Consider the following 16,299-nt stretch of genomic DNA (forward strand, 5'->3'; position numbering starts at 1 on the left):
TTTGCCTTGTTACAATGTATCATGTTTTTTATGTGTAAGAGTGTTTGCCTGTGGCTATGACTGTGCACCAGATGTGTGCTGTGCCTGCAGAAACCAGAAAAGGGCAACAGAAACCCTGGAACTGGAGTACCAGAGAGCTGAGTCACCATGAGGGTGCAGAGAATCTGACCTCTGTCCTCTACAAGAACAAATGCGTTTAACCATTGAGCCATGTCTCCGGCCTCTGCTTTGTGCCTATATTTATAAGACTCCTGAAACAATGATCTTCAGAAGGTATAATTACCTCTCCTTCACTCTGTGTAAGACTCTGCCCCACCCCGCCCCACCCCCTTGTTTTCTAGTGGTGTTTGGACAGTTTGCCTATTTCCAGACTGCGCTGAACGACTTGGCAGAATTGTTTGATGGAACCCATCCTCAGGCCAGGCTTCTCAGTTCTCTCTCTGGTTCCCATTCAGGTAAGGATTTCAAACTATTTTGCACTGAGTTCCACTATGCAACTATAGTGATTCTTTTAGTCTCTCTCTCTCTGTCTCTCTCTCTGTCTCTCTTTATCTCTCTCTCTTTGTGTGTGTGTGCCTGTGTGTTTCACTGTGATAAATAGAAAATCACCTTTGAAGTCTGTATTTGCAGTAGAAGTGTTTATATTCTTACTAAGATTTACTGAGATCATAGGGAAATTTTTTAAAAAAAGAAAAGTAGAACTTTTTTAGAAAAAGAAGTTAAAATAAAGATTTATATTTTCTGTTCTGTGTGTCTTTTTCTCCTTCCTGGGTGTAAATAATTTTGCCCTCTTAATTCCAGGCATGTGTGTTACGCATGCAGTGAACATCCCCGGACTTTGTGGCTCCTTTCGGGGCTTTACACCAGTGTCCGAACATGCTCAGATGCATGTATTATGAAGGGCCAGCTCGGCCTAGGTACCAGCCCGCATCTATGGGCAAACCCTTATTAGCACTTTCAAGCATTCATTTTCCAGGATTGATTATGTGAACTTAGGCAAACTTTTATTGTACCCAGAACACTAATTATGTGTAACCTGAGTCTTAATCCATCAAAATTAATGTTTGCTTGGTTTTCACTTCTATTTCCTGATTCACCGAAACCTTCATAACTCAATTTTGTGGATTCCTAGGTCTTGTGCCTACAAATTCCTCAGGTGACAAACAGTAACTGATTCTCCCACAATAGCATGGGTTAGGGGTCTTAGGATTCATATACACAGCTGGAAGTTACTTCCCAAGGGGTTGTATCTGCTTTAAAGGTTAAACACTTATTTCAGAAGCATTCTGTGAACCTTTTAATGTTTCTAAACTAGTGATGGACTAAAGAAATTTTCTCCCATTACCTACTCCAGCAAGTAATAGTAAACCAGGGTGAGGTTGTCACTTGACTGTCAGCACTTAGCCCCACTGTACGGTTAGCCACAGTGCCTGCTCGTTAAGTCCTCCACCCTGACAGCAATCCAGTTTATTAGACTCCACAAAACCAGGGCAGGTTTTAAACATGTTCATAACAGCAAGACTCTTGGGTCTTAAACCCCTAAATCTACTTTCGTTCTATTTGACTTGAAGCATTTATTATGGACTTTCCAGTCCACGTTTCTCCCAGAATGCCATCCACGCAGAGCAAATGTGTCGCCTCTGTTTGAATCCCCAGGTGAAACACTCCCGCTGGCTACATCCAATCAGATTCTGCTTCGCTTCAGCGCAAAGAGCGGAGCTTCTGCACGGGGTTTCCACTTCGTCTACCAAGGTGAGGAGCACCATATACACTGTACATTGCGATTCACACAGTGTCCTGCATTTTTGAGTAGCAACGTAGGGGTTTACCCCATGTGCTACACGTCCTCTACCAAGGTGAGGCACACCCTGTGCGCCACACTTGTGTAACAATATGGACGCTACCCTGTGAGCTGCATTTTGTGAACCAAGGTGAAGGTGCGTCCTGGGCTTCTAACACTGGAGGAAAGTCAACAAATTTCATTTCTGTGACATTTGAATAATCGAGGGCGCTCATATCTGTGAGAGTAAAATCACCTCTCAAGAATAGTTCGGTTTTATTTTGGCCACATTAAATTGTACTTCTACTTCAAAGGCATGCTACCTTATTTTCTAGCATTATAAAAGTAATTATTGATTAAATTACCTCTGAATGGCTCTTCAGATATGACAGAATGACATAAGATACAGTATTTTATCTAATTATGTAAACCATGTCATAAATATTTAAAGCCACATGCATTAGAATATAAACATACAGTTTAAGCAGATTTGTGGTGAGAAGTAACTGAAATTGTAATTTAACAATGCCAACCCCAGAATTGGCATGTCCAGGACTGTCCATCAGAATGAAAAGCACTGTGTAAAATTAACCTCTCTGTTCTACTTCTTTATACTTGTTTTGTTTGTTTGATTTAGAGTTTATTCAAATAATCTTAGATTGTTTAAAAGTTACTCAACTTGAAAAAGATCTGATATTCTCATGGAACTTGAATATTCGTTTCACAAACTTGACATTAGGGAGCACAGAACAGTGGAGCTGCAACTGCTCATGGCACAGTGCAATGGAGAGAAAAGCTGCTTCAGGGTTCCACTCAGTCCAATTCGAAAGCAACCTTCTTCCAGGCACACTTCACATACCAGCACCTGAGGCTGAGGTAGGAGGATTGTGACTCTCTGGGTTATATAGCAAGATCCATTCCCAGGACAACCATTAAAAGGAAAAAAGGAAGAATAAAGTAATTCTTAATTTGTCTTCATCTACTGTCTTCCAGCCAGGAGATCACCATCTACCCTGCAATATTTTCCTGACAATTAGAGGGAAGTCATTTATCTGAGTCATTTGCTCCCTTGACATAGAATTCTCCACAAAATAACTTAGAAAAACTAAACTTAGGCGGAAGAGATATAGCTCAGCAGTTAAGAGCACTGACTACTCTTCTAGAGGTCCTGAGTTCAATTCCCAGCACCCACATGGTGACTGACAGCCACCTTTAATGGGATCCGATGCTCTCTTCTGGTGTTTCTGAAGACAATGACAGTGTACCCACAGACACTAAATAAATAAATAAATAAATAAATAAATAAATAAATAAATAAATATTTTAAAAAAGAGAAACTATGCTTTTCAGAAAACCATGGAAAATAACAGTCATGCCATTTGTTTCGATTCTAAAAATCTCACAAAATACTAGCAATTTGCTCAAAATATTTTCCCTAAAAGGTTTCAGTTTTCATCATAGAAATACTATGAATGGTCTTGGGCAGAGGGTCTAAGTGATGCTGGCAGCACACAGGAGAAATATTTCTAACCCTTAAGTGGCAAATGTTTCAACAATGTTGTTAGGGAATTAAAAGTAGTTACATTGTTTTCAAGTTGTAATTTTCCTTAAATGCAAATGACCAGCATATTTTTAATTGACTTTGCTAGAGAATGACTAATTCAGGCAAGCTGGCTAAACTTATTTTCTTCTAGTAAGTTTGGAATTACATTTTTTTCCATGTAAATACATAATTGAGAGCTCATCATTCTTCTGTGACAAAGGCAGACTGGTTGTTTTAAGTAAAATTTTCCTCTTAGAGAAAAAAAATCACATTAAAATTAGAAAATGAATCCAAGTTAGTCACAACCTGAGTCTTTGTATGGGGCTTCCTCTGGCTTTTGTTAAAGATTAGATCGCGGATCAGGTAAGAAACAAAGGCCCCAAGGCCTGTACTACCCTGAGTTCACACTCAGGTGCCATGTTTCAGAAAAGAATTATGTCATTCCATGTACATGTATCTTTGTAGTGAAATGTGTTTGTGGTTTATGTGTTTGTCAATGTGTGTGCATGTGTGCACATACATATGTGTAGAGGCAAGAGTTCCATGTAGGTGTCTTTCTCAGTCTGTCTCAACCCTATTTTTTAAGTCAGGGTCTGATTCTAAACCTAAGGCTCACGAACATGTTCAGACTAACAGTACCACAGACTTCAGGGATCCACCTGTCCCCATCAGCCCAGTCCTGGGATTCCAGGTACACACCACCACACCCAACATTTTTATTTCCATAGGGACCTGAACTCACTTCCTCATGTTTCTGTGGGAAGCCCTTTATTGTCTGAGCTGCCTCCCAGCCCTGAAAAATCTTTTCTTTATATAAATTCAGGCATCATCCTTAAAACATCTAAAACTACAGAAAACTAGAAAGCAAACCTTTATAGAAGGAATCAGTTTCCCTTGTACAATAATACATTGGCATTTTCAGTGTCTTACAGAGCCCAACACCCAACCTTTCCCTGCTCTCCACCACTGAGTTTATGTAAAACAAGTCTTTTACCAAAGATAAATCCCTTGGAGGTAAAGAGAGAGGAGTGTGAATCCAGTTCATAAACTACTCAAAGGCAAAATGGAAATCTTCAACCCAGGGAGTCAATCAATCGAGCATTTATTTTTTAAGTCAGTTACACTGAAGCCAGGCATTATCTGCCCCCCTTATTGCTTACAAAGCTCTGAGTAGCCAGAGCTTCACTCTGGAGCTTGGAATTTCTCAGTGACTTTGTGCTCTGCGATTATAGGATGTTTGACCCTAGTTAGCAGGCAGGCAGTTCATTATGAAGAACATTCAAGACACCAACACAAGGCATATGTCAAAGGACAGAGTGCATAATTGTCCCTGGGACTCAGGAGTAGAAAGCTGTCCTGGTTGGCTCCCTCACAGCCCATAGTGACTGCCTCATGATGGAGAATGTAGTAATTTTGAGAGCAAACAGATCATCTTCCAAGCTTCTGAAGTACAGAAGGATGGTTAGCTATGCTGTCAATGCACAGAGGGAAGAATGTCTCCATGGGGAATTACTTTAGATTGACTTGTCTGTGGGCACACCTATGGCACAATCAGTTCTGAGGCAAAGGTTCCTGAAGTGTGTCAAAGTAGAGAAAGCCAGCAAGCAGGCAGGTGCACCCACAGGCAGCTTGGAGCATTTGCTTCTCCCCGTGGTGCTTGACTGGATGTGGTGTCAGCATTCTTGTGGTATCACATTCTTGCCTCTGTGGTTACCCTTACGTAACTAGGCATTAAAAACTGAATAAAGCCTCTGGTGCCCAGTCTCACTTTCAGTCAAGATGTTTGATCACAGCAACAGAAAGGAAAATAAAACAAAGAACCATAGCAGGCAAGGAAATGCCACCCGAAACTCTCATTTCCCTATTGTCTGCAACACGTGACTCTTCATGTGTCCAAGTTAATTTGGTGTCTCAGTTTCCCAAAGCATACCATTTGGGTTTTGTCTAGGTATTGGATTTGATTTTGTTTGTTTGTTTGTTTGTTTGTTTGTTTGGTGGTTGTTGTTTTCTGACCCTTTATTTTTACCTTATCTGTTTTGCCTGCTTGTATGTCTGTGCACCATTGTGTACAGTAACCTTGAAAGCCAGAAGAGGGCGCTGGATCCCCTGGAATTGAAGTTAAAGATAGTTCTGAGATGCTATGTGGGAGCTGGGAATCAAACTAGTGTCCTCTGGCAAAGTACCATTGTTCCTGACCGCTGGTTCACTTCTGCAGTCCCAGTATACTGTTTTTAATCATCATCCATTCATGCCTAGATGTTGCTTATTTTTTCTTTATTTACATTTCAAATGTTACCCCTTTCAAGTCCCCTATTTCATCCTCTTCCCCCTGCTTCTGTGAGGGTTCTCACCTACCCACCTGCCCACCACTCCCTCCTGCCTCTCTGCCCTGACATTCCCCTGTGCTGGGGCATCAAACCTTCACAGGACAAGGGCCTCTCTTCCCATTGATGCCCAACAAGGCCAGGCTCTGCTACATATGGGTCATTCCATGTGTACTCTTTGGTTGGATTAGTCCCTGGGAGCTCTGGGTGGGGGGTCTGGTTAGTGCATATCGTTGTTCTTCCTATGAGGTTGCAAACCTTTCAGCTCCTTCAATCCCTTCTTTAACTTCTCCACTGGGGACCCTGTTCTCAGTCCAGTGGCTGGCTGCAGGCTTCCACCTCTATATTTATCAGGCTGTGAAAGAGCCTCTTGGGAGACAGCTATATCAGGCTCCTGTCAGCATGCACTTCTTGGCATCTGCAGTAGTGTCTGGGTTTGATGACTATATACGGGATAGATCCCCAGGTGGAGGGATCTCTGGATGGCCTTTCCTTCAGTTTCTGCTGCACACTTTGTCTCCATATTTCCTCCTGTGAATATTTTGTTCCCCCTTCTAAGAAGGACTGAAGCTTCCACACTTTGGTCTTACTTTTTCTTGAGTTTCATGTGGTCTGTGAATTGTATCTTGGGTATTCCAAGGTTTTGGACTAATATCCACTTATTAGTGAGTGCATACCATGTGTGTTCTTTTGTGATTTAGTTATATCACTCAGGATGATATTTTGCAATTCTACCCATTTGTCTAAGAATTTCATGAAGTCATTGTTTTCTAATAGCTGAGTAGTACTTCATTGTGTAAATGAACCACATTTTCTGTATCCATTCCTCTGTTGAAGGACATCTGGGTTCTTTCCAGCTTCTAGTTATTATAAATAAGGCTACTATGAATATAGTAGAACATGTGTCCTTCTTATATGTTGGAGCATCTTTTGGGTATATGCCCACAACAAAAGTAGGTCAAAGGGATACAAATTGGAAGGGGAGAAGTTAAAATATCACTATTTGCAGATGATATGATAGTATATTTAAGTGACCCCAAAAATTCCAACAGAGAACACCAAAATCTGATAAGAAACTTCAGCAAAATGGCTGGATATAAAATTAACTCAAATTAGTAACCTTCCTCTCCTCAAAGAATAAACAGACTGAGAAAGAAATTAAGGAAATGACACCCTTCACGATAGTCACAAATAATATAAAACACCTTGGTGTGTCTCTAACCAAGCAAGTGAAAGATCTGTATGACAAGAATTTCAAGCCTCTGAAGAAAGAAATTGAAGAAGATCTCAGAAGATGGAACATTCTCCCTTCTCAATAGATGGGGTCGTTGATATGCTGTGACTTCCTTGGTGCAGTCTACACTGCCTGTCACTGGGTTAAGTACACAGCGTCCGAAATGCGCTCCTGGTCAACAGAAGGGGCACACTGCTTCTCAGCACCAAGCCACCGACTCTCAGGCTCTTCTCCCTCATGTGCTTGCTCAGCCCTGCTGGAAAGTTCTACCCCAGGTTGTTCCTTGGCACTTAATCTCTAACCCCTCACTTCCTTCTCCATTTCCAAAGACATGGTGATAAATTCCAAGGATGGCTTTCTAACTGTCTATCTCTAAGCACAGAATGGCTGAGCTATAGGAATACGATTTTCTACCAACCCTATCAGGGAGAGCTGACCCTGTCTGTCAGGGTAGACTCTGGGAACAAAGTGAAGTTTTAGAGTTTCACCTCTTCTGTGTCTAGTCTCCGAATCCTGATGGCCTTTCCTTTCCTCCACTATCAAACTTTAGTGAGTTTTCCCAGGTTTGTGTGCCTCGTTGAATCCCTTGCTGCAACATGGACCTTCCCTTTCTTTTGTAACAAAGACTCCTTACTCAGGTTCATCACATCAACTTACTATTTTCTCTAGTGTTATCTGAACTACTGGCCCTGACCTGGTACCCGCATTAAAAGAAAACACCAGAATGCAAAGAAGAATGGAAACAAACTTGCTCATGCTTTTACCCCAGTTAGGGAAAAAGAAATTCCTCAGCCTAGAAATTCACATCCTAGCCTCACCCACCCCGTCCCACACACACACCTTGGGAAATGAGTCTTTCCTTGGGCTTTAAGTTTCTGCCTGCAGGTGGTCATCTGCACGCCAAGTGCAGAATATTCTGGAGGAATGTTTGCAGGACTTACGTTAATATTCACTGTGCTGGCATGAAGTATTCTTTAACAAGTTGTTAGGTGCAGGGCAGAATGTTGCTAACTATAGGCCCCGCATTTTATTGCAGCTCCACAGAACTTCCTTCATCTACACAACCGCATGCCCTGCAACTCCCTGCTTCCCCGTACCCATCTCTGGCAGCCACCACCCTGTTCTCTCTTCCAGGGAGTTCATCTGACTTGGATCCTTTACGGAAGAGGAATAGTGTCATGGTTTGCTGCCAAGACCAACTCATCTCACTTAACACAGTGCTCTTCCAATGCCTGCATGCTGTTACAAATATCAAAACCTTCCTTGGAAGGTTTAATAAGAGTCCCTTACACAAATTCATACTTTTTTATACTGTCATCTTCTGATGGATACTGCCCTAGTTAATTTTCATTCTTGATTATTAATGAATGCAGAAGGACCCACACTACTAAGGTCACCATCCCGAGGCTGATGATCCTGGGCTACAAGAGAACACCATCTTAATATGAACCTGAGTGGAGCAGGGGTTGAGCCAGCGAGCAGTGTCCCTCCATAGTTTCTCCTTCAAGTTCCCACTTGAGTTTCTCCCTTGACTTCCCTCAGTTATGTATGGATTGTGATGTGTACGTGTAAGCTAAATGCACTGTTTCGTCCCCAAGTTGCCTTTGGTGAGAGTATTACATCACAGCACAAGAAAACAAACAAGAAGGGCACCTACATTGTTTACACACATTGGCTATAATATTGTTATTAGACCAAATTCAGCTCTTTGGGATAAATATCTAGAATGGTGAGTTGTGTGGTGGGTCCCATTTTTTAGCTGCATAATTTATCACAAGGGTCACATCTAAGCAAGTCTACAGAGCAACTTGTCTCACTAGACTCCCGTGCTGCTGAGGAGGAGCAAAAGTTATGGCCGCTGCCTCCCAATCACCAGCGCAGTCGTTCAGATTTTAATTTGAACTGCTTGAATACTAATGAGCGGTCACAGACACTAATTTTCCTTCTATCCCATCTCCGCATCAGAATGAGACCTGTGTGGTGTTCCCCAGTGACATCACAGGAGGAAATGCAGACAGAGAATTGACCCTGGGGTCAGTCCTTACAGAAAGGGTTCCAGCACTGTGTCTACGCTGTGTCTACTCCCATCCTCTTGACAACCACTTCGTCCCTTCTTCTCTCCCTCCTGTTACATTCTGCTCTGACAAAGTGGCAATCTGTATGCCTCTCTCCTAGCCGTCCCACGCACCAGTGACACGCAGTGCAGCTCCGTCCCTGAGCCCAGATATGGGAGAAGGATTGGTTCTGAGTTCTCTGCAGGCTCCATTGTCCGATTTGAGTGCAACCCAGGTTACCTGCTGCAAGGCTCCACAGCCATCCGTTGTCAGTCTGTGCCAAACGCTTTGGCCCAGTGGAATGACACCATCCCAAGCTGTGTAGGTAAGTAGGGCCCAGGAGATGAGATAACTACCCGGGGCTGGCTGTCACTGTTCATGAAGTGATCTTGCTCTTCAACTGTGTAAAGATCTATCGGAGGGTGGCAATGGGGGGAGGATGGGGAGGGGAACACCGATAAGAAAGGGGAGGGGGGAGGGGGATGTTTGCCCGGAAACCAGGAAAGGGAATAACACTCGAAATGTATATAAGAAATACTCAAGTTAATAAAAAAAAATAAAAAATAAAAGATCTATCGATTAGATCAATAGCCCGATAGCCCCAAACTTAAAAACAAATGTTTCCTGAAACATAAGATTACAAATGTTTCCTAAAACATGAGATTTGCATATGTAAAACATGTTTTATTTCTTGGTGCCCCTTAAATCTGTTATCAACTCTAAAGATAAGAAAACACATAATTTCCATCTGTGGAAAGAACATGTGGATAGTGGGCTATGGCATTATATAGACAATGGCCCCTTTAATACATCGGCACTTGAAAGTGCTGGATATGAAGGTGGTATTGTTACTTGTCATTTGCTACGTTTGTCAAAGGAACTCTCTGAGCAAGGGTGATCATCCCGTGATTTTATCTGTGCATTTTAAATATATCTTCTTCTCCCTGGATTGCTCTGAATTCATCAGTATGACCAGGAGTTGCTTGTCTGTAGACGGAAGGGTGCGCTACACACACTCTTACATTAAAGGAGAAAAATTATTCCAATCAGAACTCACTTCAGAGACACCTTTGTTGTAGACAGTCCCTTCTTAGAAAACCCTGAAAAACAACATTGTTTATAGACTCAAAGCTTTAAAACTCAGCGACAAAATGGATATCAGTCACTGATGTTGCACATTCGAAGGCAAAGAGATTCAATTGTACCTTGGCTAAAAATGTCACTTAAAATAGCAGAAAAAGTTTCCCTGTCTGATTCCAGCCAAGGAAAATAGGACATAGAGCCTTGCCAACTTCACTTGGCTTTTACTGTAACATGGCGTGCTCTCTCTCTCTCTCTCTCTCTCTCTCTCTCTCTCTCTCTCTCTCAGTTCCATGCAGTGGCAATTTCACTCAGAGAAGAGGGACAATCTTATCTCCAGGCTACCCTGAGCCCTATGGGAACAACCTGAACTGTGTATGGAAGATCATAGTATCGGAGGGCTCAGGGATCCAGGTAGGGCCTCAGACCAGGTCCTCTGAGGCAGGTCAGCGGCTTCAGCTTTCTTAACCTTCCGTCTGCCTCCTTCCCTCCCCTCACCTCTTTCTTCCTCTCCCCCATCCTCTTTCCCCCTCCCTCACTCTCTCCTTTTCATCTTCACTCATACTTTCTTTTCTGCCTTATTTAATTAAAGACTTTATAAAACTTTATTTGCTCTGTGTTATTCTGAGTTAGGATTCGGCGTAATGCATTTCATTCTGGCTTCTGCCTACACACTTTGCCCTCGTTCATTCTTGCTACCACTGCCTCTCCTTCCTCCTGATCCCCCCTCTCCCCACTGTGTAACCTCGTACTCTCCAGTCACGGGCACACAGGTGGAGATTTCTTTTGTGTTTCTCAATCTTTCTATAAAATGTCTTTAATCATTTACAATATTTGCAAAAAAGAAATTTATTTAGTTATTTTAAGCCTTTGTCTTTATTATTTTTAACTGTGTGTGTGTGTGTGTGTGTGTGTACATGCTTGTGTGTGTGCATGCCTGTGTGTGTATATGTGGGTTACCTGGGCAGCCAGAAGAGGACAGGGAAGCCCCTGCAGTTTGAATGTCACAAAGTTTGATGCCACCTGCCTAGGGTGCTGGGAATGAAACCCAGGGCTTCTGGCAGAGCTGTAAGTGCTCTTAAGCATCTCTCCAGCCCAATAATTGATTTTTAGAATAATGGCTATGGGAACTGTTATTTGTAGAGGTTTTCCCATGTCCTATCAGAGATTAGTTCCTTTCATATGTGTGTGTGTGTATAAAATATATAATATAAAATAATATATCATCTTGTTAATACATTGTCTTATTAATATATTATCTTATTAATATATTTTATTATTAATTATCTTATATATACTTAATCTTAATAACCTATACTATATTAAAATACATTATCTTGTTAAATAATGCTTATATCTATTATTTGACAATTTTATGTATGTATGTAATATATTTACTCAAATTCATCTACCCATTCCACTCCCCCTGACACCCGTTTTTCCATTTGACCTCAATATGAGCCTCTCATATTTTTGTGTCCTTGTATTTTTCACATAACCCAGTGACCCCAGTTTTGTATGTATGTACATGTCTTAGTTATTAAAAGCTCGTGTGCTTAGATGAGTGTGATTAAAACATGGTAACCCTGCTTTGTGACCCGGTAGATCCAAGTGATTAGCTTTGCCACGGAGCAGAACTGGGACTCCCTGGAGATCCATGACGGAGGAGACATGACGGCCCCCAGACTGGGCAGCTTCTCAGGTAGGGTGACCCTGCACGTCCCTTTGTCTTTGCTTCTGAACCAGAATGAAAGCCAAAGAAAGCAAGGACAGAAGCCAGTCTGTGGACAGTCCCCCGCACAGCAATTCTTTCCCATAATGCCTGCCAGTGGGCCAGGTCCAAGTGTTGAGTCAGGTGAGAGTGCTGTGGCAATGGGGTCCTGTGCCATCTGGAGGAGCCAGGCAGCTCAGCAATTAATGGTAGGATTGTGAGGCTAGCCATGGATAGAGAGGCCCACGACAGGGGTAAGGTTAAGAAGGAGGCTTATCCAAGGCTAAGACACCTGGGAAACGATCCAGTGTACCTCAACGAGACCTGTGATCTGTCATTCTTCACTGTGAAAGAATGGTGACACTTCTTAAGCCTTACCCCACCCATCCCCAGCTCACAAAGGCATGGACCTGGAGCAATATGTACTTCTATACTCCTTCCATGTTCTTTTTGGGGGGAGGGGGCAAAGGTTTGTTTCAGTTTACAGTTCTACATCACACACCTAGGGAAGCCAGAAAAAGGACTCAAACAGAGCAGTAATCTGGAGCAAGAAACTGATGCAGGGGAGTCCTACTTACTGGCTTGCTCAGTCTGTTTCCTTTCTTTCTTTCTTTCTCTCTCTCTCTCTCTCTCTCTCTCTCTCTCTCTCTCTCTCTTTCTTGCTTTCTTTCTTTTTCTTTCTTCCTTCCTTCCTTCCTTTCTTTTATTCTTGGTTATTTATTTATTTACATTTCAAATGTTATTCCCTTTCAAACCCCCCTATCCCATACCCCCTCCCCCTGCTTCTATGAGGGTGCTCCCCCACCAACCCACCCACCCACTCCTACCTCACCACCCTAGCATTTCCCTTGGAGGCTTCACAGGACCAAGGACCTCCCTTCCCACTGATGCCAGACAAAGCCATCCTCTGTTACGTATGCAGCTAGAGCCATGGGTCCCCCCATGTATAGTCATTGGTTGGTGGTTTAGTCCCTGGGAGCTCTGGAGTGTCTGGTTGGTTGATATTGTTCTTATTCCAAAGGGTTACAAACCCCTTCAGCTCCTCCAGTCCTTCCCCTGTCTCTTCCATTGGGTTCCCATGCTCATTCCAATGGTTGGTTGCAAGTATCCACATCTATATTGGTAAGGCTCTGGTAGACTCTCTCAGGAACTCCAATTCCAGGGGATACAGCAATGCCCTCCTCTGGCATCCACAGACACCTGGTATGTACATGGTGCACCAGAAAACACCCATCCACATAAAGAAAATATAAATTTAATTTAAAAGACTGTTTGTTATAATTACCTCTGTGCAGTTCTGATGCCCATTGCCTAGAGCTGGAGGGATTTCACAGGCTGGAGACAGAGCTGACTCTCCACAGACCTCATCAGATACCAGTGAGAAGCTAAGAGTCTTAAGCCATCTATGATATTGAAAACAAGCTGTAAATTCGGGGCTCCGATGCTGATGGCCCTCTGGAGTAGTTATCAGTGCTCAGAAAATACACATTTGTAATTTTACTTTTGTTGAATAAAACAGGAAAGAGGACCAGCCAAATGGAGACATTTTGTGTGTGAGGGGAATCCCAGGCTTTGGGATTTTATTTCTCAAAGTGTGTCACCTTCTAGGCACATGATGTGCGTTACCATCTGTAATGCTTCTCTGAGCTGTGGTGTCCAGATTTGCGGGATGTTTTTTATTGCATACTCATGACTGGCTGCATTATTGGCTGCAGAACAGAACCTAACCTTTTACCTTTTTCATCTCAGACGACTAGATGTGGGCCTGTTACCTCATAGGTTAAACATTGACCCTTCGCCATTTGCTTGATGTTCCCAGTGAGGTTATCCAAAGTTGCTATGGCATATCCCAAACTTGGTGGCCCATAGACTTTTCCATGAGTGACCAGAATACTCCTATGAACTGGAACTCCCAGGGATGTAGGTAGCCTGGATATGTGGCACCACTGTCTAACCAACCCTCTGACCTGAATTTCTTTTACTAGAAAAGAATAACGTTTCCATTTCAAAATTATCAGATATACAAGGAATGAAAAATAGTAAGACAATAAAATACTGAGAAAACACATCAGTGTGTGTCTTGTAACCTTTCCCTTTTTTAACTCTAGACTGGATGATTACAATGACTGAAGCGTTTGCTTTGAGATAGGGGGATGAAACAGTTGTCTAAACATGAAGCACCCCTGAGGTCCTAGCTGAGACTTAGCATACATTCTTCTCTAAAATGAAAATAGGGATTTTAATGGAGCAAGTTTCTAGGTTTGCATCAGGAAATCCCTTTTGTAAAAATAACTGGGCCATTTGTAGTTCATTGCAGCGAGATGCAGCTTGTTGCTTTCAGGTTTTAATTAGTAGAAAATGAAAATGTGCAAACATTTTCAACAATAAATATTAAACAAAAGTAAATATTGGGTTGGGAAATGGCCCCACTAGCAAAGTGCTTACCACGTAAGCATAGGAACCCGGGTTCAAACTCTAGTCTATAACCCACATGAGAAATGACTGAGGCTTCTACCTACAATCCTGTCTGTAATCCTAGTTCTGGGAAGATGGGTACAGGTTATCCGGAGTTCATTGGCAGCCAGTGGGTCTGAATCAGTAAGATCCTGGTTCTGTGACAGGCTGAGACTCAAATATACAGTAGGGAGTGGTAAAAGAAGGCACCTGGAAAGCACCTAGCATAGATACAGATGTGCATGTACACAAAATTAAACTATAAGTAAACAAGTCTCAAACACTATCAAAATTTTAAACAATGCTCTGGAAGATGCAAATCCAATTGAAATAATGTGACTGGACCCTTGTGAAACAAAACAAGCTTGTTTTATGTAATAAGTTCTCTAAATAATAAAGGAAGTCAGATTAATAAAAATCGTCTATGTTCACTTGAATACAATGCCTTTAGGTTACATCACAGATTTTTTTCCCCATTAAATCCTATGTCCCTATTGGTGTTACACTGGACAGAACATTATGTAGAATTGACCTACAGGAGGGGCTGTATGTTAGGACATCTTGGAGATGCTTGCCACAAGTGTGAATTGATGTTTTCAAAGGCATGTGCAAGCTACAGTCAACTGCACAGTGGCCTCATGGCAGCAGAGAATCGCCATTGCCACCCAGACATCCTGGGGGTAGGGGATGCATGGGCCAGTGTGTGTCCACTGACCCGGGATATCTTAGGCCCATAACTATGTAAATATCAAGTATCCCCTTGCATAATAATAAAGCAAGCAATAATCTGGAAGCTCTGGAATGTGTACCCTGTGTGCTACACAACTGTGTATGATGCAGTACCCTAGGGAAGGAGTTGCCCTCAGCGCCACTACCATGCAGCCATGTTTGGAACCTCAGGCAATTATTTTACTCACTAGTTCCCAAAGGGAGCAGAATCCCTTTGTGATGAATGATCAGACTCTCGCTTTGGCAGAACTGGGCATCTGATGAGCAGAGTGATCATGTGGATATCATGTCAATCAAACTGAGGCACCAACCCTTCTCATTCCATAGTTCTAGAATAGACTGGATAGGGCCCGTCTGTCTTTCCTCTTGTCTTCTGATTGAGGTGAGATATCTCAGGTCTCTGGTGTTTTTGTCCTTGACACTTTCTGGTTAAATCACCTTGAGTTCATATTTATAATTTTCCCTCTGTCTCTTCATTATTTCTCTCTGCATACATACCATAGTGTGTGAGCCCCCATGTCTGATAGGGGAAACAGTTAGGTAGGGAGGAGCACAGGCCAGCAATGTCTCCCCACAGCCAGTCAAAAACCTGACGTCTTCATGAGGACTTCATAGTCTGTGACCAAACCAAACAGATAAAGCCTTTACTCTGGTGGTGTCTCTATGCTTGGTCAGAACTGTGGTGGTTGAAGGACTGAGGGTTTCTGACAGCAGCAGAATCTCCATGTTAAAGGGTTTTTCCTTTTCTTTTTGCGGGTACAGTGGATTTTGAAACTTCATACTTGATCAGTTTTTCTTCTACATGTTCTCAGGGTGGTTTGCTGTTGTTTTGTTTATTTGATTGGTTAATTGGGGGGCTTTGGGGGGTAGGTGTGATTTAACACCATTAAGGCCTACCTAGGTAAAGGTATTGAGTATGTGGCAAAGTTGGGGACTAAAAAATATTCAGTAAAACTGTAAGGTTAAGAACTGAGTTCATAAATACATTAAGGGTAAGAGGACATGTCTTCTCCACTTTTGAGACCATCGCTATGTCACTTAAAATTTAAAGGCCAGAGGTAGCTGGTGGGTTGTGACTCTTCTGGGAGGTCAATGTCACAAGGGTCACATATCTGATATTTACATTACAATATATAACAGTAGCAAAATTGTAATTATGAAGTACCAATGAAAATAAACTTATGGCTTGGGGGTGGAGGGTGGATGTCACCACAGCACAAGCAAGTATAGAGTCATAGCATTAGTAAAGTTAGTGCCTTAGAGGAAGGGCATTTCTAGGAGGATTATTGACTGTAATGCTAGGATGGTAGGACTATATGCAGAATGCATATGTTACATAGAATGTATGTAATGTGTATATAATACATTATTGTATGTAATATGCATACAT

General features: G+C 42.3%; 1 protein-coding gene across 2 annotated transcripts in view; it reads left to right on the forward strand.

The window, feature by feature from the left end:
• Positions 1-16,299, forward strand: part of Csmd1 (CUB and Sushi multiple domains 1) — a 1,600,162-nt gene that overhangs the window by 1,428,157 nt on the left and 155,706 nt on the right. For both annotated transcript variants that reach the window (XM_039094737.2, NM_001037327.2), the window contains exons 32-36: positions 342-455; positions 1,657-1,752; positions 9,057-9,260; positions 10,305-10,429; positions 11,621-11,717. In XM_039094737.2, the coding sequence (XP_038950665.1) occupies positions 342-455; positions 1,657-1,752; positions 9,057-9,260; positions 10,305-10,429; positions 11,621-11,717 (636 nt within the window). The remainder of the gene's footprint in view (positions 1-341; positions 456-1,656; positions 1,753-9,056; positions 9,261-10,304; positions 10,430-11,620; positions 11,718-16,299) is intronic.

This window comes from Rattus norvegicus, chromosome 16 (genome assembly GCF_036323735.1).
Source record: "Rattus norvegicus strain BN/NHsdMcwi chromosome 16, GRCr8, whole genome shotgun sequence".
NCBI lineage: Eukaryota > Metazoa > Chordata > Mammalia > Rodentia > Muridae > Rattus > Rattus norvegicus.